The 21,195-nt window shown below is 44.8% G+C and overlaps 1 protein-coding gene across 1 annotated transcript in view; it reads left to right on the forward strand.

Annotated features, from left to right (window-relative positions):
• The window catches only part of LOC126291604 (uncharacterized), a 95,489-nt gene extending 81,037 nt beyond the window's left edge, over positions 1-14,452 (forward strand). Inside the window, exons 9-10 of the mRNA XM_049985140.1 lie at positions 4,834-5,010; positions 14,148-14,452. Of these exons, the coding sequence (XP_049841097.1) occupies positions 4,834-5,010; positions 14,148-14,255 (285 nt within the window). The 3' untranslated portion in view covers positions 14,256-14,452. The remainder of the gene's footprint in view (positions 1-4,833; positions 5,011-14,147) is intronic.
• The last annotated feature ends 6,743 nt before the right edge of the window (positions 14,453-21,195 follow it).

Raw genomic sequence — 21,195 nt, forward strand, 5'->3', positions numbered from 1 at the left:
CAATCGAAAGACCTCATTCACAAATATACCAACACACCAACAGCTTGTATCATCTGTCAGCTTGAAAATATATAGTGCACTAACACAAAAAATGACGTACAACGAAGAAATATCCTAATGGGACGGGATGATTTATTCAAGTGAAAAGAACTTCACAAATTAAGCAAGCCAGTAACGTGTTGGTCCACCTCTGGCCCATATGAAAGCAGTTAATCGGCTTAGCATTGATTGACAGAGTTGTTGGACGTCCTCCTGAGTGATATCGTGCCAAATTCTCTCCAATTGGTACGGTAGATCGTCAAAATCCCGATCTGGTCGGAGGGTCTTCCCATAAAGTTCGAAACGCTCGCAAATGGGGAGCGATCCGGCCATCTTCCTGACCAAGCTACCGTCTGGCAAGCACGAAGGCAAGCAGCAGAAACTCTCGCCGTGGGCGGGCGGGCGTTATCTTGCTGAAATGTAAGCCCAGGATGGCTTTGCATGAAGGGCAACAAAATGGGACACGGAATATCGTGGACGTACTGCTGCGCTGTAAGGCTGCCACTCTGTGAGATGGAATGGCGCCAGAGACCATCACTCCTGTTCGTCAGGCTGTACAGAGTGTGATTGTCGAATTGGCAACCCACTGATGTCTGGGAGGCCTCCAGTCGTGTCTTTGCTGATCATCGGGGCTCAGTTCGAAGTGGGGCCCATCACTGAGGACGACTCTACTTCAGTCAACGAGGTTCCAGCCGAAGCCCTCTCACTTGACTAAATCGTCCAATTTTTCTGAAATGGTCATCATTTATTTGCTCATGTACATGACATCCACCGATTTACGTCCCTTTGGTGCGTCGTTTTTTTTGTGTCAGAGTGTATCGTAAAGCATAATCAGTGTTTTACTCCTATCTTTACTTAGTTATTACATGCACCAGATATAACGTTAACAACCTACAGCTCTGGAAAACTTTGCTCTGATTCAGTCAGTCCTTTCACCGTTTTTATCTCTTTCTCTCTCTCTCTCTCTCTCTCTCTATCTCTATCTCTATCTCTATCTCTATCTCCTCTTTCTCATATTTACCATGAACCAATTTACTTATTTGCATGTTTTCTTTGATATTTTCCAGAAGAACAGCTGGCCTGCCTAGCTCACAAAACTCAATAGACTCACGCAAACAAAACCAATAGTTTGAACACCATATCAGCCTGATATTACATGACCTGTTAATATTATTTAGTACTATTATTAAGAGTATATCTATTTGTACGTCCTTAATTCGGTAACAGAGCATTACTCCTACATTTACTTAGTTATAACACATAAGAAAGCAAATATAAGTTTAACAAACCAACAGATCTAGCACATCAAAAACTTTTCTCTCATTTTCTCACTCCTTCCATCCTTCATCACTGAGTCCCAGACAATACTGTCATTTACGTGTAATTTTCTTACTGTTGGCAACATAATTATTGCACTTAAGACTTTCAACAAGTCATATGATTACATAAAAGAGTACGAAATTTGAGATATATATATTACAGGGTAGGATCTGTATACGATATGAAATATTTACTCCAAAGTTTATTTTCATAAACTCAACCAAACATGTCCACAACGCTATAAGATATACTAATGGTATAATGGTGCTGTTTTGCTAGAAGTTCTCTGTATTTTGAAATAGTGTTTCTGTTTTGCTATATGTTCTTTGCGCCTACCAGTTTCAAAAATGTTCAAATGTGTGTGAAATCTTACGGGACTTATCTGCTAAGGGCATCAGTCCCTAAGCTTACACACTACTTAACCTAAATTATCCTAAGGACAAACACACACACCCATGCCCGAGGGAGGACTCGAACCTCCGCCGGGACCAGCCGCACACTCCATCACTGCAGCGCCTGAGACCGCTCGGCTAATCCTACGGGGCAGCAGTTTCCAGACACCGTGTTTGTTTGCAAAGTGTGACTGTTTGTAATGCGATGTCCCGTATTACGCAGAGAAAGGAGCCTGTGACCATTGGAGGTACTCCGTGTTTGTTGTTTTATTTGCACATCTACATTTACTTTTAGTTTTTAGTCAAAGACCGCCACAGAGCCACGTTCTGAAATAGTGCCTTGTTTCTCCACTACACAGTGCCACAGGTTACCCCTAAGCCTTACCACAACGCTCTTCTCCTCACGGCATCACAACCCTGTGTGGGTTTTAGCCTCAGCGATAAGTTTCCTCCAGTCTGCCCTCTCCAGGGCGGTTCTCCGCCACCATCCAACTCCCAGAGATTTCATATCTTCTTGCACATCATCTATCCACCGCTTTCGTGCCCTTCATCTCTGTCCTCTTCCGGATGGCCTCCAATCAAAGATATTTATACTTGTTCTTCCAGTACCCATCCTGACGACATGTGCAAGCCAGGAAATTCTACTTTTTATAATTCTTACGATGTTAGCTCCTTGTAAGAGGGGGGTCCAGCTGAAACGTTCGCCCTAGATCTCCAGAAACCATTATTACCCTCATCTGCCCCATATATCTTGCGCAGCACTCTACGTTCAAGTATTCTGAGCTGCTGCTCATCAACACTCGTTAGCGTCCATGTTTCGCATCCGTAGGTTACAACTGGCCTGATCAAGACCCTGTATAGTTGCAGCCTCAGCTGCCTATTTAATAATCTAGGGGCCAACAATTACTTAAACGTGTGGAAGCATCTGTTATCACTTAGGATGCGCCGTTTTATTTCGGTTGACATGGAATTTGTGCAGTTCCTAATAGAGCCCAATTAGTCAAAGTTCTGCACATGTTCAAAATTGAAACCTTCTGCTGATGGTCTATCATTTTCCTTCCTGGTGGAATTCATGTACTTATTCTTCATTTCGTTTATAGAAAGGTCTCTGGGTCCTGTGGGTCCTTTCAGCTGGCTGACTGTCCTCTCTGGTGATACCCTTCTTCTGTTAGTAAATGCCACACCACCAGCATATGCGGCTGTCTGGGCCGACCTTGTGCCCATGTAACCAGATACCTGAAGCTTCCACAAGGCTGCTTCAAGAGTCTGACTGAAAAACGTTGTACAGAGTGCGTCTCCTTGTGTCACTCCTTTGCTAATGCTAAGCCAATTGCTCAGTTCCCCATCCACGCGGACTGCAGCCTTAGAACCAGCCAATGTTGCTTGAGTAACTGAGACGTACTTCGATGGTATACCAAGCAGCAAATCAATTAGCATCTGTGCTCTGTCTACACTATCAAAGGCCTGCATGAAGTGTACATAGAGGTTATGAAGCTCAGTGTTGTACTCATATGCCTTTTCATGTACTTACCTCAACAAATATCTGGTCCATTATTGACCTATTAGACCGAAATCCAAATCAATACTCTCCCAGAATCTCCTCTGCATATGGTGCTAACTTGTTGTACATAATACTAGATAAGAGATATTACAATACACACGTAGTGTTGCCGATGATACAATCATTGCGGTAAATAGCAAATCAAGTGTAGTCTTAGAAAGATCAGTTAATAAAATATTCGTGGACATTAATCACTGGTTCCTAGCCAATTTCTTGTCACTAAACTTTGAAAAAAACACACTACATGCAGTTCAGAACTTGTAAGGGGTGTCACACGAGTATATGCCTAACATGCGATGACAACCAGATAGAGAAGTGGACAGTGTTAAATTTTTGGGATTGCAGCTTGATAATAAATTCAACTGGGAGGAGCACACCACAGAACTGCTGAAGCGTTTTAACAGATCTCTGTTTGCAATGCGAATTGTGTCAGACATAGGAGATATAAAAATGAAACAGCTGGCATACTATGCTCTTTCATTCCATAATGACATATGGGATTATTTTTTGGGGTAATTCATCAAGCCAAGCTAAAGTTTTCCGGGCACAAAAACGTGCAACAAGAGTTAAATGTGGTGTGTACTCAAGAACATCCTGCAGAAGGCTGTTTAGGGACCTAGGGATACTAACTACTGCTTCCTAATACATTTATTCTTTAATAAAATTTATCATTAAAAATATATCACTTTTTCAAACCAACAGCTCAATTCATGCAATAAATACCAGAAATAAGAATAATCTTCAGAAGGATTTAAAGTCACTTAGTCTTGTACAAAAAGCTGTGCATTATTCAGGAACACTCATTTTCAATAACTTGCCCGCAGCCATAAAAAGCTTAACAGCCAATGAAATTCAGTTTAAGAGAAGTCTAAACGATTTACTGGTGGCCAACTCCTTCTACTCCATTGATGAATTTCTCAGTAGAACCAACTGATTTGAGTGTGTAAATATACAAGTACAATATAACTTCTGCACAATTTGAGTGCAGTAACGTGTTCATTGGAAATAAGCGTGTGTGTGTGTGTGTGTGTGTGTGTGTGTGTGTGTGTGTGTGTGTGTGTGTGTGTGTGTGTAAGTACAATCTAACTTCTGCACCATTTCAGTACAGTAATGTGTTCATTGTAAATAACTATTATAGTAGTTGTATACACGTTTATTACCTTATAAATAAATAAATAAACTTTTTTATTTTAAATTCAGTGCATTATTATTTGTAAAATGACTCTTTCATATAGTGCTCATTAAAAAATGACGTTCATTCCACTTGGAACCTGTGGAATGGTACATTAGCTTATTTGTTTGAGTTGTAAGTATTTGTCCTGTATCGATTGGAATGAAAGTAAATTTAATCTAATCCACCTGATGATGGAGGTTTACATATCCGAAACGCCTGGTGGATATAAGTAAACAGTGATTGTGTACAGAAAACTTGTTGTTTCATGTAATATCGATAACAGTCACGCTAAAGCCTAACCTAAAATGTGCGCATTTAAATGTAGTACTTTGCATTACTGCCCGCAGGTTGCCCCGGCTGAACTGGAGGAGATCCTGCGAAGCCACCCCTGCATAGAGGAGGCGGCGGTGGTCGGTGTCCGACACGACAGGTTCGGAGAGGCGCCCAAGGCCTTCGTCGTGCCCAAGAAGGGCGCGCGGGGCAGCCTCAGGCCCGAGGACGTCCTGCAGTTCGTCGAGGGCAAGGTAGGCACCTGCGGGCACGTGCGAGCAGAGACGTGCAGATACCCCGGACAGCAGCGGTTGACCAACCCGACTGCCACCTGCCGTACAACCTGACAACAAGGAGAGATGGTCTCTGGTACTATTTCATTTCATAGAATGATCCTGTCCTGATTGGCACATTCTAGTCTGAGCGTAGAATTGTACCGGCTGCTGCAGTTACAGGCACTGACTATTCGGAACAATAAGCTCCAGTGTTACTTTTGCAATGAATTGCAAACTGGAAGAAAACTGTTTTTCACAGAGGTTGGTTTTCAGGCACAAAGTTAGAAGAAGGTGGATCGTCATAACGTGTCTTTGGGGAACAGATTATTCACACATAAAAAAAAGGTTCAAATGGCTCTGAGCACTATGGGACTTAACATCTATGGTCATCAGTCCTCTAGAACTTAGAACTACTTAAACCTAACTAACCCAAGGACATCCCACAACACCCAGTCATCACGAGGCAGAGAAAATCCATGACCCCGACGGGAATCGAACCCGGGAACCCGGGCGCGGGAAGCGAGAACGCTACCGCACGATCACGAGCTGCGGACGCAGAATATTCACACTAGACTGTGGAACACAATCGTGAATCATCTACAGTGAACAGGCACATCAAAAAAAGTTTTGCATCACCCCGGTTTCCAAAACTCCTGAAGATATACGTTGACTCTGGATATTGTATCACAAACAGTACCTTTGAGTGTTCAGAGACGTCAGTAGACCCACCCAAAGATGTAAACAAGCATGCATGAGCAGCGCCTATTAGACGGAGGGGTCCGACAGCCGGTCAGTTCCAGTCATTCCACCAGGAACCATGCCTAGACGGTCAGTGCCGCGGTTCGATCGCGTCCGCATTGTTACTTCGTGCCAGGAAGGGCTCTCAACAAGGGAAGTGTCCAGGCGTCTCGGGGTGAACCAAAGCGATGTTGTTCGGACATGGAGGAGGTACAGAGAGACAGGAACTGTCGATAACATGCCTCTCTCAGGCCGCCCCACGGCTTCTACTGCATTGGATGACTTCTACCTACGGATCATGGCTCGGAGGAACCCTCACAGTAACGCCAAGTTTTGAACAATGCTTTCCGTGCAGCCACAGGACGTCGTGTTACGACTTAAACTGTGCCGCAATAGGCTGCATGATGCGCAACTTCACTCCCGACGTCCATGGCGAGGTCCATCTTTGCAACCACGACACAGTGCGGCGCTGTAGAGATGAGCCCAACACCGAGCCGAATGGACCTCTCAAGATTGGCGTCACGTTCTCTTCACCGATGAGAGTCGCATATGGCTGCAACCGGACAATCGTAGTGAAATGTCTGCGTAAGGAGAAGAAACTAACTATCAAAGTCCGAAAACATTTTATTGGACTGTTGAATTAACCAAAACAAATTCTCCAAGTATAACACCAACACAAAAGAGTGATCCATCTTCGAATCACAACAACATACAAGAATAATATAGAAAAACAACTGAAATAATTTCCTACTAGTCTCCGCCGGAGACTTCTCCGATATACCGAGCCTAATCCAGAGATCAGCGAGAAGATCCGAGCAGGGCTGCCGCGGTTGCAGGTATCCACGTCTGCTGGCGGTCGATGAACTGCCGATGTGCGGCCGAGCGCCGGCCTTTATAGCGCTTCGGCGGATGAGTACCTCGGAACTATTTTCCATCACGTGATTTGATGTGTGAAAATATTGCCGGGATCTGCAGCGACCTCTTCCTTGTGTTTAGTGGACCCTGGTGGCCGCTGGTGTCTTTGCAGTGGTGTCGTTGTTCTTGTTGCTGTTGTGGCCGATCATCAATATTGCCTGTCGGTTGTTTAGTGCTTCGGTGTGCCTTCGAAGCACGCAACCCGCGGCTGCAGGCAGTCAGTTGGTTGCTGATACTCTACTCCGTCCAGCAAGTACAGCAAGGGGGAGGTTCTCTGATGTTTTGGGGTGGCATTATGTGGGGCCGACGTACGCCGCTGGTGGTTATGAAAGGCTGTACAATACGTGAATACCATCCTCTGACCGATAACGCAACCATATCGGCAGCATATTGGTGAAACATTCGTCTTCATGGATAACAATTCGCGCCCCCATCGTGCACATCTTGTGAATAACGTCCTTCAGGATAATAACATCGCTCGACTATGTTTATGGACGACGTGACTAACCAACCACTCTGAGGGATCTACGCCGAATCGACTTTGAGGAGTGGGACAATCTGGACAAACAATACCTTGATGGACTTATGGATAGTATGCACGACGAATACAGGTACGCATCAGTGCAAGAGGACGTGCTACTGGGTATTAGAGATACTGGTGTGTACAGCAATCTGGATCACCACCTCTGAAGGTCTGACTGTATGGTGGTACAACATGTAATGTGTGGTTCTGATGAGCAATAAAAATAGCGGAAATGATGTTTATGTTGATCTCTATTCCAATTTTCTGTACAGGTTCCAAAAGTCTCGGAGCCGAGGTGATGCAAAACCGTTTTTGGTGTCTGTATTTTGTGCCACGTTCTCTTCAAGTATTAATGGACCATATTTCTTTGCAGAGAAAACTGTGACTGCTTTTGTGTACCTGGACATGCTACGGCAATGTCTTATGCCACAGTTACAGAAAGACAGTGGAGACTTCATTTTGTAACAAGACAGTGCTGCACCACATTTTGTTTGAGACGTTCGTGTCTTGTTCACTGGCCTTCACAGTCAGCTGACTTACTCGTAACTCTATGTGATATCTCCTCATGAGGTTACGTCAAAATTGGTGTGTTTCGGCCTCCACTGCTACTTAATTTGGAAGAGTTGCAATTAAGGATAATTGATGTAGTGGGACTGATTGTTGACCATAACGTGTTGGAGCGAGTGTGGCATTAGGTTTACTACAGTATTGAGGCTTGCCGCGTGACAAACAGTAGGCATATGAGTATCTATAACGTGGCCATCCCGGCTAGCCGTGCGGTGTAACGCTGTCCCCCGAGCGGGAAGGGGTGCCGGTCCGCGGAACGAATCAGTCCGGCGGATTAGTGTCGAGGTCTGGTGTGCAGTCCAGTGTGTGGATGGTTATTAAGGCGGTTTTCCATCTTCAGCGAATGCGGGCTGGTTCCCCTTATTCCGCCTCAGTTACACTATGTCGGCTATTGCTTCGCAACCACTGTCTCCACGTATGCGTACACCATAATTACTCTACCACGCCAACATTGGGGTTACACTCGTCCGGACTGAGACGTTCCCGGTAGGGGAGGGGGGGGGCACCGGGGACGGAACCGCACGATAACCCTGGGTTCGGTGTGGGGCGGCGGCGGGGTGAGTAGACTGCTGTAGCCTGTTGTGGGGTTGTGAACCACTGAGGGCTACGGCAGGGACGAAACCTCTCCGACTTTTCTAGGTCCGCAGTTCAATACATACATAAAAAACCACTCCGTCTACAGGTCACAAGTCGCCCATCGGGACCGTCCGACCGCCGTGTCATCCTCAGTTGAGGATGTGAATAGGAGGGGCGTGTGGTCAGCACACCGCTCTCCCGGTCGTTATGATGGTATTCTTGACCGAAGCCGCTACTATTCGGTCGAGTAGCTCCTCAATTGGCATCACGAGGCTGAGTGTACATACCTATAAAGTGAACTAAAAACTTGGAGAGATGCGCTATGCACCGATATGTGCCTAATGTCTATGTCTTGTGGTGTTTGTTGGTCGGCTTTTGAAACTTTGGAGGTGCTTATGACTGTAGATATAGCCCTTATTCCAGGCACTAACGTCATAACTGCAGTGTAATGTTGTATGCATCATTCAGCTTGGGTGAGGCAACGCTTTTCAGGGGCCTAATTAAAAATTCCCTGTTAAAACTGCTTTTACCGACGCAAAATCCTTTATTGGGGGTATTGCGCCGGTATTGTTCTTTCCGTTTTAGCCACGTCAGGGCTGCACAGTTTCAACTGAACTTTTCCTTTCCCGTGCACCTATGCTTTTAACTTTAGAATGACGCCCAAATGGTGGAGATCGCATAGAAGGCGTACAACCGCTACGCTTTGAAGAGAATGTATTACAGAGATTCAACACATACCCGTCGACAAGCAGTTGCGCTGTGGCAGACACATAACAGTTTGGAGTGTGATTCACGAGGAGAGAAGGCATCCATTCCATTTTCAGAATGCACAGGCGCAGACGGCCCATTATTTTGCTCCACATATAGAGTTCTGGTAGTGCTGTTTGCAGCACTGGGATACAAAGCCTTATTACACTGCGCATGTTTCGTTCATAGACGAGGCGTCCCTCATCCGTGATGCTGTGTTAAATACCCGCAGTTGATGTATTTGGACGGAAGATAACCTCCACGCCATCCAAGACCCAGGTCGTCAAGAAAAGTCTTGGGCTAGCGAGATACATGATTACATGTTTGGCCCATACATGCTCCGTCCTCAGCTTACAGGCGATAGCTGCGTAACAAGTGCTGCCCATACATGCTCCGTCCTCGGCTTACAGGCGATAGCTGCGTAACGACAAGTGCTGCCGGATTTACTGGTGAAGAGGTGTCACTTGCAGTCCATCGAATATATTGTTCCAGCACAATGGGGCACTCACACACTTCAGTCTGTCTTCCAGAATCGGACAGATGGTTGGGGATTTTTGGATTGGTTAAGGTGTATATTGAGCAAGCAGTAAAGGAAACAAAAGAAAAATTCGGAGTAGGTATTAAAATCCAGGGCGAAGAAATAAAAACTTTGAGGTTCGCCGATGACATTGTAATTCTGTCAGAGACAGCAAAGGACTTGGAAGAGCAGTTGAACGGAATGGATAGGGTCTTGAAAGGAGGACATAAGATGAACATCAACAAAAGCAAAACGAGGATAATGGAATGTAGTCGAATTAAGTCGGGTAATGCTGAGGAAATAAGATTAGGAAGTGAGACACTTAAAGTAGTAAAGGAGTTTTGCTATTTGGGGAGCAAAATAACTGATGATGGTCGAAGTAGAGAGGATATAAAATGTAGACTGGCAATGGCAAGGAAAGCGTTTCTGAAGAGGAGAAATTTGTTAACATCGACTATAGATTTAAGTGTCAGGAAGTCGTTCCTGAAAGTATTTGTATGGAGTGTAGCCATGTATGGAAGTGAAACATGGATGATAAATAGTTTGGACAAGAAGAGAATAGAAGCTTTCGAAATGTGGTGCTACAGACGAATGCTGAAGAATACATGGGTAGATCACATAACTAATGAGAAGGTTTCGAATAGAATTGGGCACAACTTGACTAGAAGAAGGGATCGCTTGGTAGGACATATTCTGGGACATCAAGGGATCACCAATTTAGTACTGGAGGGCGGCGTGGAGGGTAAAAATCGTAGAGGGAGACCAAGAGATGAACACACCTGCAGAAGGTACTGGGAGATGAAGCAGCTTGCACAGGATAGAGTAGCATGGAGAGCTGCATCAAACCAGTTTAAGGACTGAAGACCACAACAACAGTGTGGCCCTGATCTTGACCACCTCGGTGGGCCGTTCATAGTTCACTGGGCACATCCGTGCAGCATGATTTGAAATACTCAGTGTACGATGATCCAGAAGAGTCATCCACGACTCCCGAGGTCAGTATGTATCTGTCCTCCGTGTTACAAGTTTGCGGATCACTGGATCCCATGAAATGCAATCGACAAGCTATATGACGCTGGAGTTTACGAAATCGGCTGCGAAAGTGGATTAGTGTACGCAGGCGACCCATCAGCACATGGGCATCAGCCAGCCGGAGTGGCCGTGCGGTTCTAGGCGCAGGTTCGAATCCTGTCTCGGACATGGATGTGTGTGATGTCATTAGGTTAATTAGGTTTAAGTAGTTCTAAGTTCTAGGCGACTGATGACCTCAGAAGTTAAGTCCCGTAGTGCTCAGAGCCATATGAACCATTTTGACCATCGGCATCTGAACATGAAAAATACACCCGACTAAGAGAACACAGCAATGGCATAATGCCAGCATGAGTATGGTCAGCAGTGGCATAATACCAACATGAGTATGGCAAAGAGATAGCATTTCGAGAAGCCTGCGCACTGAACAGCTAAGCTACCCGCCAACTCCAATGAAGAGGACGGGTACAGAATTCTGGCGTGTTGGCTGGCAGCAGCAACAGCGCTACGGAACGGCAACTCAAAGGAAGGACGAAAGGCTGGGTGTAACGTCCCGTCGACACCGACATCAATAGAGACGGAGCACAGACTCGGGCTGTGTCAAGGATGGGGAAGTGAATCGAATGTGCCCTTTCAAGGGAACCAACGCTGCACATGGCAGTTCATACGAAGCAACCCACACAGGCGCGCGGGAGACATTGAGGACCTTAGGTGCCCAGAGTACTTGCACGACTCAGCCAGCTCTGGGCAGCACATAAACAGCGGTAAGTCACAACTGCCGCCATTTTCCCGTCCGCCCATTTCTACTAGTGGCTAGCAATAAAGCGAACACCAGTCACGAACGTTTATTTCCACCACTGAAAGAAAGCGAGGAAAAACGCCAATAAAGGACGTCCAACACCTATCCTGCTCACCCTCAGTAGACTTTCAGAGGTCGACATCAGTCTCTCTTTCGCCAGTAAATAAGAAACCAAACTTTTCTCGTTCAGTAGTTAGCAGTAAGACAGCCTGAGGGAGGCTACTTGCAATAGTGGCCTAACGTGGGAAACGTACTGAAAACGCGGCCACAGACCCAGAAGAATTTTATTGAATGAGTCGTTCCCCACCCACAGTACTTAACTCCGTGTAACTTTTTCCTCTTCCCCAAGGTGAATGAGCAAATATTTGACACTCTGAAGGAGACTCAAGTGAAACAGCAGGAATCACTAAACACCGAGACGAAGAAAGACTTCCGGATTGCATTTCAGAAATGGCAAGAACGTTGTCTGTACACACGTCCCCAAAGGGACTATTGGGTAGGTCATGGTGCAAAATAACATCTAGGTAACATGTAATAGTTTTAATTAATATATTTTGGGAGCTTTTGGATCCTGCGCAGAAACTGAATGCTGCTATGACAATAATATCCTCCACCGTCTCTGCCACCGCAACTTCAATACTTTTTCACTTATCTTATCTGTTCAGGTGGCTCGGAATTCTATCTCTGCCTTCCCTGCACACATACCTCGTCCCGAGATTTGTTATTGACAATACTGACTAGCTCAGAAACTCCGACATTCATTCAGTGAACACCAGACAGAAAAAAAAGTGTAAACGCAGGCTTCCGCGGCCGTTGTCACAGTCAGTAAAATTCTTCTGGTTTACATGAATAGTGAAGAGGGGTACCGACTTCCAGCAACTTGGTTGCCAGCTGTGACAGCTTTGCGCAAGAACAGCTCTCGCAAAGCAACAGGCGCGCGGTGGGCCACAGACGTGGAGGGCACACAGAGCGCTGACGCGGCCTGGTCGATACTAGGCAGTTAGTAAACAACGTTACGCTGTAGTCGCCGCTCAGTCTGCTATTCACCGATTTCCTCCAATGGCAAGCACTAAAGGAAACTCCAGTGGAAAGCGCCCATTTCCGCCAATGACAACACGCAATGCAAACACCAATTAAAACAACCCCTAATACCCTTCCTCCTCACCCTCACACCCAATGACAGCACTCCTCCATAGTAAATAACTATCCAAACTAGTGCTCATTCAGCAGTTACCAATACACCCTGAGGAAGGCGCCTTGCAACAGTCGCCGAAACGTCGGAATTTTACAGATGACAATGCGGCCTCAAACCCAGAAGAATTTTATTGACTGTGACAGAAAAAAAAACTATTTGCACTTGCATAACACTTCCTTAAGCATTTTGCACCACAAAAATGCAAACGAACTTCTTCTCCATGACAATCCGGGTTTAATATTTTTTTTATGTGGGATCTAAAATTTAAAAAACCTCTCTCAGACCGGTCTGATTTAGCTTCACTGATCAGGATAGTAAAAACATGCGTATATTAAGGGAATTTTCATTCACAAAGCAGGCTTATCACATTCACACAGTTCAATACTGTTCTATCCTGATTAAATTAAGCTTAACTTAAATTCCCCAGTGAAGCAATTTCGAAGTCTCGGTGCGACGAAAATTGTCAGTCGATCTCCTGAAAACATTTGTAATGATTATTAACTTGCGGTGATCACTCGGGGAAGACCGGAGATCTGCTGGTAAGACCGTGTTAGCCCATTTATTTGAAGTAATAAACTGGATATCTGGAGCGTACAAAACGGCAGGTTCGTCCAGTGTAAATCAGACGTTCCCCACTGATCCCGTGCAACACAGCGTAGTAAGCAGACACTGTCAATAATGATCAGTTAAATAATACGCGAACACACTTACTTTAGTTTAGTTCATCTATTAAATTCCTTCTCATGTAGAATCTCATCAAGATGCCGACTAGCTCAACAATACATACGTATCCATCCTCATTCTTTCACGGCTAATCGCCAAGATCTCCTTCATTCTTTTCATAAGAGAAAACATACATAACAGAGAAGCTATTCCATGGAGTAAATGCACGCTCCAAGGAATAATAGGGCTTGAAACTACTTTGTATTGATAATCATCGTATATTAAAGTTTAGGAATCGGCAAGATAAAAAGAGATATTTCCAGATATGTACTGAGTTCCATAATTTATAAAATTTCTGAAAATATCGCGGAGAGACCCATGCAAGAGCCATTACACGGGGTCTCACACAAGTCTGCGGACCCGAGAGGAGCTCACAAAACTTCATTGGACTGTTCTCCCTCATCGACCCTACAGCCCAGATCTCGCAAATTTTGTGCAATCGAGGATGCATTCCTCGGAAAGAGGTCCCTGTACGATGGGGAGGCTACTGATGCAGCGACACGTTGGCCCCAACATGGACCAGTGGAGTGGTACCGTGAGGACATACTGGCCATCCCAGTCAGGTGGCGTGAGGCCGTCGCACTGAGCGCAGACAATGTTGGAAAATGTGGTATTGTGTGCAAAAGAGTGTGGAATAACATGGTGTACTGGAATCTTGATTAAAGCCAACCTGCTTTCGGATAAAATGTGTTGCATTACTTGCTGGACACCCTACGTAGGTATCACTGACCAAACTCTGAAATACGTCAGCGTGTACGATTTTTAAAGCTGCCGTGTGCTGTTGCAGGTTGTGGAGTACAAGAGGCTGGCGGGCGGCGTGGAGTTTGTGGACGCCATTCCCAAGAATCCGTCGGGGAAGCTGCTGCGGCGAGTTCTGAGGCAGCAGGCGCAGTGAACGGCGGCACGGGAGCCACGCCACGAAGCGACCGCTCTGGCGGCAGAAGAGGGCGCAGGGCAGCCCTCTCCAGAGCGCACGCACGGTTTCACAAGTGGGACTTTTGTTCACCTTCCAGCCAACGGGAATTGTAAACAACTTTTCGTCTGTACGAGCACACAGAAAATAAACGCCAAACGCCTTCTTGTCTATATTAATGAATTCTTTTACTGTTCCTCTAACCTTCGGTGCCGCCCCAGCAGGTTAAGGTTGCTGTAGCTACTGCACGTACAAATGGGGCTGGATCAGTTCACCAGTGTGTGAATGTAATCAAGGACAGCAGACAATTCAACATTTAGCCCAACGATGTGCACTTCATTCATACCCTGGAATTCCCGATGACGTGTTCACTCTCACACCCACCTTAATTAACTGGTTGGAAAACGCGGACTTTAAGGTTTAATCTTGCCTCATATCATATGTATATTGTATAAAATCATCTGCATTATATCAACTGTTTATTGTATAAAATCACCATACGACAAATAAATAAATCGTTTCTCTGTAAAATAATTGCACATTTAACGGTAAGCGACAAAGAAATTGCGTTTCTATTCGTGCACTACTATCATATGTTATCAACCAGTTTTCGTCTTACTAACCCATCGCCAGGCAACAACTGATGATCGGTAGCATCCGTGTTGTTTGGAACTGGGATTGTGATGTTCTACTTTTGTGGAATTTATACCTTGATTTGCTCCATGTCCCTGAGCTTCTTTTCCTTGATGCAATCTACCGAACACGAAAAAAGAAATGAGAACCGTAAACTCGTCCACTTCGACAGATCTTCAAATTCAGATGTGATTATCGTGACTGTTGTTTAACTTCTGTTGTCCTTATGTTACTGAACGTAGGGACTTGTGTGAAAGAATTACATACTAATTACTGCAATACAGTTTCTAAAATACAGAGGAAGTAATGGAAAAATGTAAGTGGTCAAAGTTAGCATCTTGCGGATACATATTTTCTACTACATTTGGAAATGATTGTTGAACATACCTGCTACCCGCGGCTTATCATTTTATAGCTCTTCCATTTACATTAATATTGATATTACCCTGTTCTGTAGCTCGTTGTTCTGTCTCGCGTTTTACTACATAGCCAGGCGTTCAGTGAATCCGCAGATCCGGGCACTTGGAACAGGGACCCACAGAAAGCCAAACCGCAGGTGGTCCGATCTGGTAAGGCTAGAAAACGGTGCCAGTACACCAGCCTGCACAACAAGAAGTAGTTCAGATCCTTAACGTATATGTACTCGTTCATGTTCTGTTAGTACGTAGCCAGCAATTATCCGAAATGTCACCAGTCACCCTCATCTCAATACCAAGCCATCAAGAGTGATCGCAAAACCACACAAACAACATAAACAGCATGGACCTCATATCCACCAGTGTACAAAATTTCGGTAGAGAACCATAAAGATTAGGTACAAGTGCAATGGACAACCACGCACATACTAAAGATTTAGCATAAGTCTCACTCATTAACTTTTAATCATTCATGCCCATCTCACCCACCAAGACGGTGAACATGAACACCACAGTCCGACTGCGTCAAATTAGAAGAAAGACGTCTCAGTACCATCACTGTATGCCTGTGCCTAAACTGCCTACTACACAAGTTAATTAAGTAAAAGTAGATCCAGAGCAAACCACGGCACTCGTACGAATGAACGGCGCGAAACGAGTGATGAGTGGCGCGCACGCAAATCAGAATCCGATGAAAGGCGTGGGTTTGGAGAATTCCTGGAGAACGTTACCTCTGGTCATATGCAGTGCCAACAGTGGGGTAAGAAGGTAGTCTCGTTATGGTACATCTACATCTACATCTACATGGATACTCAGCAAATCACATTTAAGGGCCATTTTATCGTGGTGATCCTTTCTCCCTATGTAGATCAACGTCAACAATATATTTTCGCATTCGGAGGAGAAAGTTGGTGATTGGAATTTCGTGAGAATATTGCGTCGCAACGAAAAACGCCTCTGTTTTAACGTGTTCACCCCAGATCCTGTATCATTTCAGTGACACTCTCTCGCGTATTTAGCGATAATACAAAACGTGCTGCCCTTCTTTGAACTTTTTCGATTGAGCTGTGGTACAAAAAAAAAAGAATATGTGCTGTTCTGAAGAGCGCGCCGCAGCGCGTTGTGTGAAGCAGTCGCCCTCCGTTTCTGGCAGTGGCGCCGCTGTGGCAGTCGCGGTTTTGGTGTCTCCCTCTGGTGGGAAAGGGGAGAGGTTGCCTGTTCACACGCATTTAAGGGGCGCTGTGAGCTCGGTAGGAGGGAGTCGGTCAGTTGAGGCGAGGCTAGTCAGTTGGTCAGCCGGCTCAGTGTGGGGCAGTCAGAGTCTCTGCCTGTCATCGGAGTGCGAGCATGTCTGTCGTTTGGATCAAACTTTAAGCCAGAAAATGAGAGTCTTGCCACTCCGCCAGTAACAGAGCTCAGGTAGTGGTCGCCCGGTCGGGCCTGAGTTCCTGCATCTGAGTCTGCGCGTTAGGCCGCCAGTCTGCTCGAGTTGTTCGGGCAACGGTCATTGGCGGTTGCATCGGTCGGTTGCGCACTGAGACACGAGATGACTTGTCCGCCTTGAGCGTCGGCGCATGTGAGGTCCCCACGTGAGTCCAGTGGGCAGCGCCGTATAGCGAGGGGTAGTGGCTTCGCGGTCGACACGAGAGCAACAGGAGCGAAACCACGACATCAGTCTGGCCGGTGCGAGCTGCGACGCCGCGAGACGGGAGATCGGCGCGCCTTCCTGCGTCCGTTGAAGCGGCTGGCAACGGACGGTTCGGGAGAGCGTTGGGGGTGCTGCGACAGGTCTTCGCCAGCAATCGCAGTTTATTAGAAGTTAAAGTGACTGGAGATATGTTGTTTCATTTACTTGTTAAACTCTACTTGTTTTCTTGGTGAGGTCACCAGCCGCTTTGTTTTGGGGCCGTCCCACCATTCTTCTCCGTTTGCCCACCCGCGGGAAGGTCGTTATTGTGAATTGGATGATCCGTTTTTCCGTCGGGGAATTAGGAAGGTTTAGAGCAATCTGCGGTTCGAGTTGTTTAGTAACCTCCCCCCCGTCAGTCTGCCATACGTTAATAGCTGACTCTGTCTTGTTTGTCGGATTCGGTGTTAACGAATTTATAGAATTAATGCAAGGGCCGAATTCATGAAATATGTTTTTATCATGCCTATCATTTTGCGAGGCGGTATATGTGTAATGTAGAGCATGTTGTACACTTTATGTAAGTCTGAATTTCATTTAAATAGTCATTTTTATAAAGTTGCCACCCTTCCACCCTAAGAGCCCTTTTAAAAACAAATTGCACTTTTGGTGGAAAATAAGTTCTTAGTGCGGGTGTTTGTACCATTTCCATCCCTCTTACGGGTGCATAGTTAATGTGTTTGTGTGAGTTGTTAAAAATTTTATTTTAAAGTAATCTGGTGTGTTGCAGATTTGCAACAGTGTAGTTTTTCAGAGGTCAGATTTGTTAAATTGTAATTTGAAATTTCGAGGGTGCTTTTCTGCTTATACATTTTAAATCTGTTTTGAAAAGGTTTTTATGAATAAAATTTCCATTGGTTGAAATTTAATTTCTTTCCATCAGTTACTCCTTGGCAACTACTTCCACGCTTACATAGTGGGTTAATGTTCTTGATGAATCGCTAGTAAATAAAGTAAATTCTTTAAGAAAAGATTTTGAAAGTAAATTTTCCCGGTTCATCTATGTACTCCGTCAATCCTATCTGGGAAGGATCCCAGGACGGACAAGCGTAGTGTAGGCAGTCTCCTTAGTAGGTCTGTTACATTTTCTAAGTGTCCTGCCAATAAAACGCAGTCTTTGGTTAGCCTTCCCCACAACATTTTCTATGTGTTCTTTCCAATTTAAGTTGTTCGTAATTGTAATTCCTAGGCATTTACCTGACTTTACGGCTTTTAGATTAGAGTGATTTATCGTGTAACCGAAGTTTAACGAATTCCTTTTAGCACTCATGTAGATGACCTCACACTTCTCGTTATTTAGGGTCAATTGCCAATTTTCGCACCATACAGGTATCTTTTCTAAATCGTTTTGCAGTTTGCTTTCGTCTTCTGATGACTTTATTAGGTGATAAACGACAGCGTCATCTGCAAACAACCGAAGACGGCTGCTCAGATTGTCTCCGAAATCGTTTATATAGATAAGGAACAGCAAAGGGTCTATAACACTTCGTTGGGAAACGCCAGAAATCACTTCTGTTTTACTCGATGACTTTCTGTCACTTACTTCGAACTGTGACCTCTCTGACAGGAAATCACAAATCCAGTCACATAACTGAGACGATATTCCATAAGCACGCAACTTCACTACAAGCCGCTTATGTGATAGTGTCAAAAGCCTTCCTCAAATCCAGAAATACCGAATCAATATGAAATCCTTTGTCAATAGCACTCAACACTTCATGCAAGTAAAGAGCTAGTTGGATTTCACAAAAACGATGTTTCTAAGCCCACGTTGACTGCGTGTCAATAGACCGTTTTCTTCGAGGTAATTCATAATGTTCGAACACAATATATGTTCCAAAATCCTGCTGCATATCGACGTTAACAATATGGTCCTGTAATTAAGTAGATTCCTCCTATTACCTTTCTTGAGTGTTGGTGTCACCTGTGCAAGTTTCCAGTCTTTGGGTACGGATCTTTCGTCGAGCAAACGGTTGTATATGATTGTTAAGTATAGAGCTAATGCATCAGTAAACTCGGAAAGGAACATAATTGGTACTCTCAAGGGTGTTTTCTGTGTTTGGGTGTGGTCTCTTTGGAATGCTTAAGGAAAGGCTGAATGCAGAAGGGTACGGAAGTGTTCTACGGCACTGTGTAGTGTTTACAGTAGAGGAGCAGTTCAGAGGCGATGACTGATAGTATTCGGGTGACAGTCCACCCTGTCACAAAGCGGCTCCTGGGATTTGTGGACGATAACATCCTTGGAATGGACCGAGCTGCCCGTATTCCCGACCTAAACCCAATGGAATTCCTTTCAGACAAGTCAAACCGCCGACTTTGCTACAGACGACGGCGTCAGACATTACTACCTTCTCCGGTGTCGGCTGTCGAGGAAGAATGGATTGCCTTTCCGCCACAGACAATCACACTGAAAATACCTGCAGCAGAGATCAAACAGTCATAAAGGTGAAGGGTGGACACACTCCATATTAATGTCCACTAACAGGTGTCAGGATGCCTTTGATCATATTCGGTATGTTACAGCACCTAGTTGTGTACCGTGGTACAGCTGCATATGGAAAGTAATTGAAAATCATTGAAGTATATGAAAAAAACGTAAATTACTTACAAACTAAGTCGTGCACACACTTTATTCAACACCTAAACTTAACTACAGATATTCGGATTTAGGTTATGGCATGTTCGACTTGCCTGCCATCATTGGTGATGATGTGGGGCAGACGAACAACGAAATTCTGCATGATCCGCTGAAGTGTCGAAACATCGATTCTGTCGATGAGCTGCTGAATGGCTGTTTTCGGCTCAGCAATGTTTTTGGAGTTATTTCTGTACATCTTGTCTTTAATATATCCCCACAAAAAGGAGTCGCATGTTTTCACATGCAGACAATATCGTGGTCAATAGAGTCCCATGCCAGTGGCCTCTGGGTGCCCCGGAGCCAGAATGCGGTCCTCAAAGCGCTCCTGCAGGACACCAAACGCTCTGCTGTTCCGATGAAGTCGAGCTCAGTCTTGCATAGACCACATCTTGTCAAAATCAGAGTCACTTTGAATAATGGGGATCAAATCATCTTCCAAAACATCCACGTACCGTTCGGTAGTCATCGTGCCATCGAGGAATATCTCATCGATTATTCCGTGGCTGGACACTGCGCACCACACAGTCACCCGTTGAGGGTGAAGAGACTTCTCGATCGAGAAATGCGGATCTTCAGTGCCCCAAATGCGCCAGTTTTGCTTATTGACGAACCCATCCAAATGAAAGTGGGCTTCGTCACTAAACCAAGCCGCGGTCAACCATGAAGTTTGAACGTCCTGACGCAATCCGTTCAGAAGTAATGACGACTATATATCATGTAGTTCAGTGATTGTAACCCTGTTTCTTAGGACGTAAATAACAGGAGCTGTGCGAAGGACACATTTCAATACTAACATCACATGGCTTATGATTTATGACACAAAATACACTTTACCCAGAATTAATGTTTCTTGTTTTTCAATAAGAAGATATAGGACATTGGAACCGAAATGACAGTTTATAGATACAAGAGTGTTAAGTTATAGATTACAGAACGAGTGCTACCAAAACAGTCATACTAAGACAAAATATACTGACGTAGGCGGATTGTGTGAGTGTAGTGTGAAGAAAGTTTAGGTACTGTAGAAGAGGGAAAGAGTACAAGAGTACGTTACCACAGAATACATGAATGAATATACAAACATTACCTGCCACTAGCTACAGTAAGGCCTCAGAGTAAATGTGATAACTAAATTGTTTCGATGAAAACATGGCCTCCTCAATAAAAGAAATTATACAGCAGGTACAAAATCGTAAGACGAAGGAATACAAACTGAACAACACAAGACACAAATGAGACGTACAAAGGAGTTCAAGTGAACATCTATACTAGGTGAACCAGAACTCCACTTACAAACTTTCAGCGGTTGTCTCCTGAGTATTTTGGTATAACGCCGGCGGCTCTATGGAGAATAACTGTGTTGCAATGATTTATTCAGTTTGTTACAGAATGATCCTTGTTTCTGTGAAAATATATTCACCACCGTGAAGAAGACTCTAATATGCAATAACCAAAACGTACAATAAACAACACACAATAATGCTACACCCCTCAGAACGAAACACGTACACTTTCATCATAGACTGGTCTCAAAATAATGCATAAAAC

Source organism: Schistocerca gregaria, chromosome 9 (assembly GCF_023897955.1).
Source record: "Schistocerca gregaria isolate iqSchGreg1 chromosome 9, iqSchGreg1.2, whole genome shotgun sequence".
Taxonomy (NCBI): domain Eukaryota; kingdom Metazoa; phylum Arthropoda; class Insecta; order Orthoptera; family Acrididae; genus Schistocerca; species Schistocerca gregaria.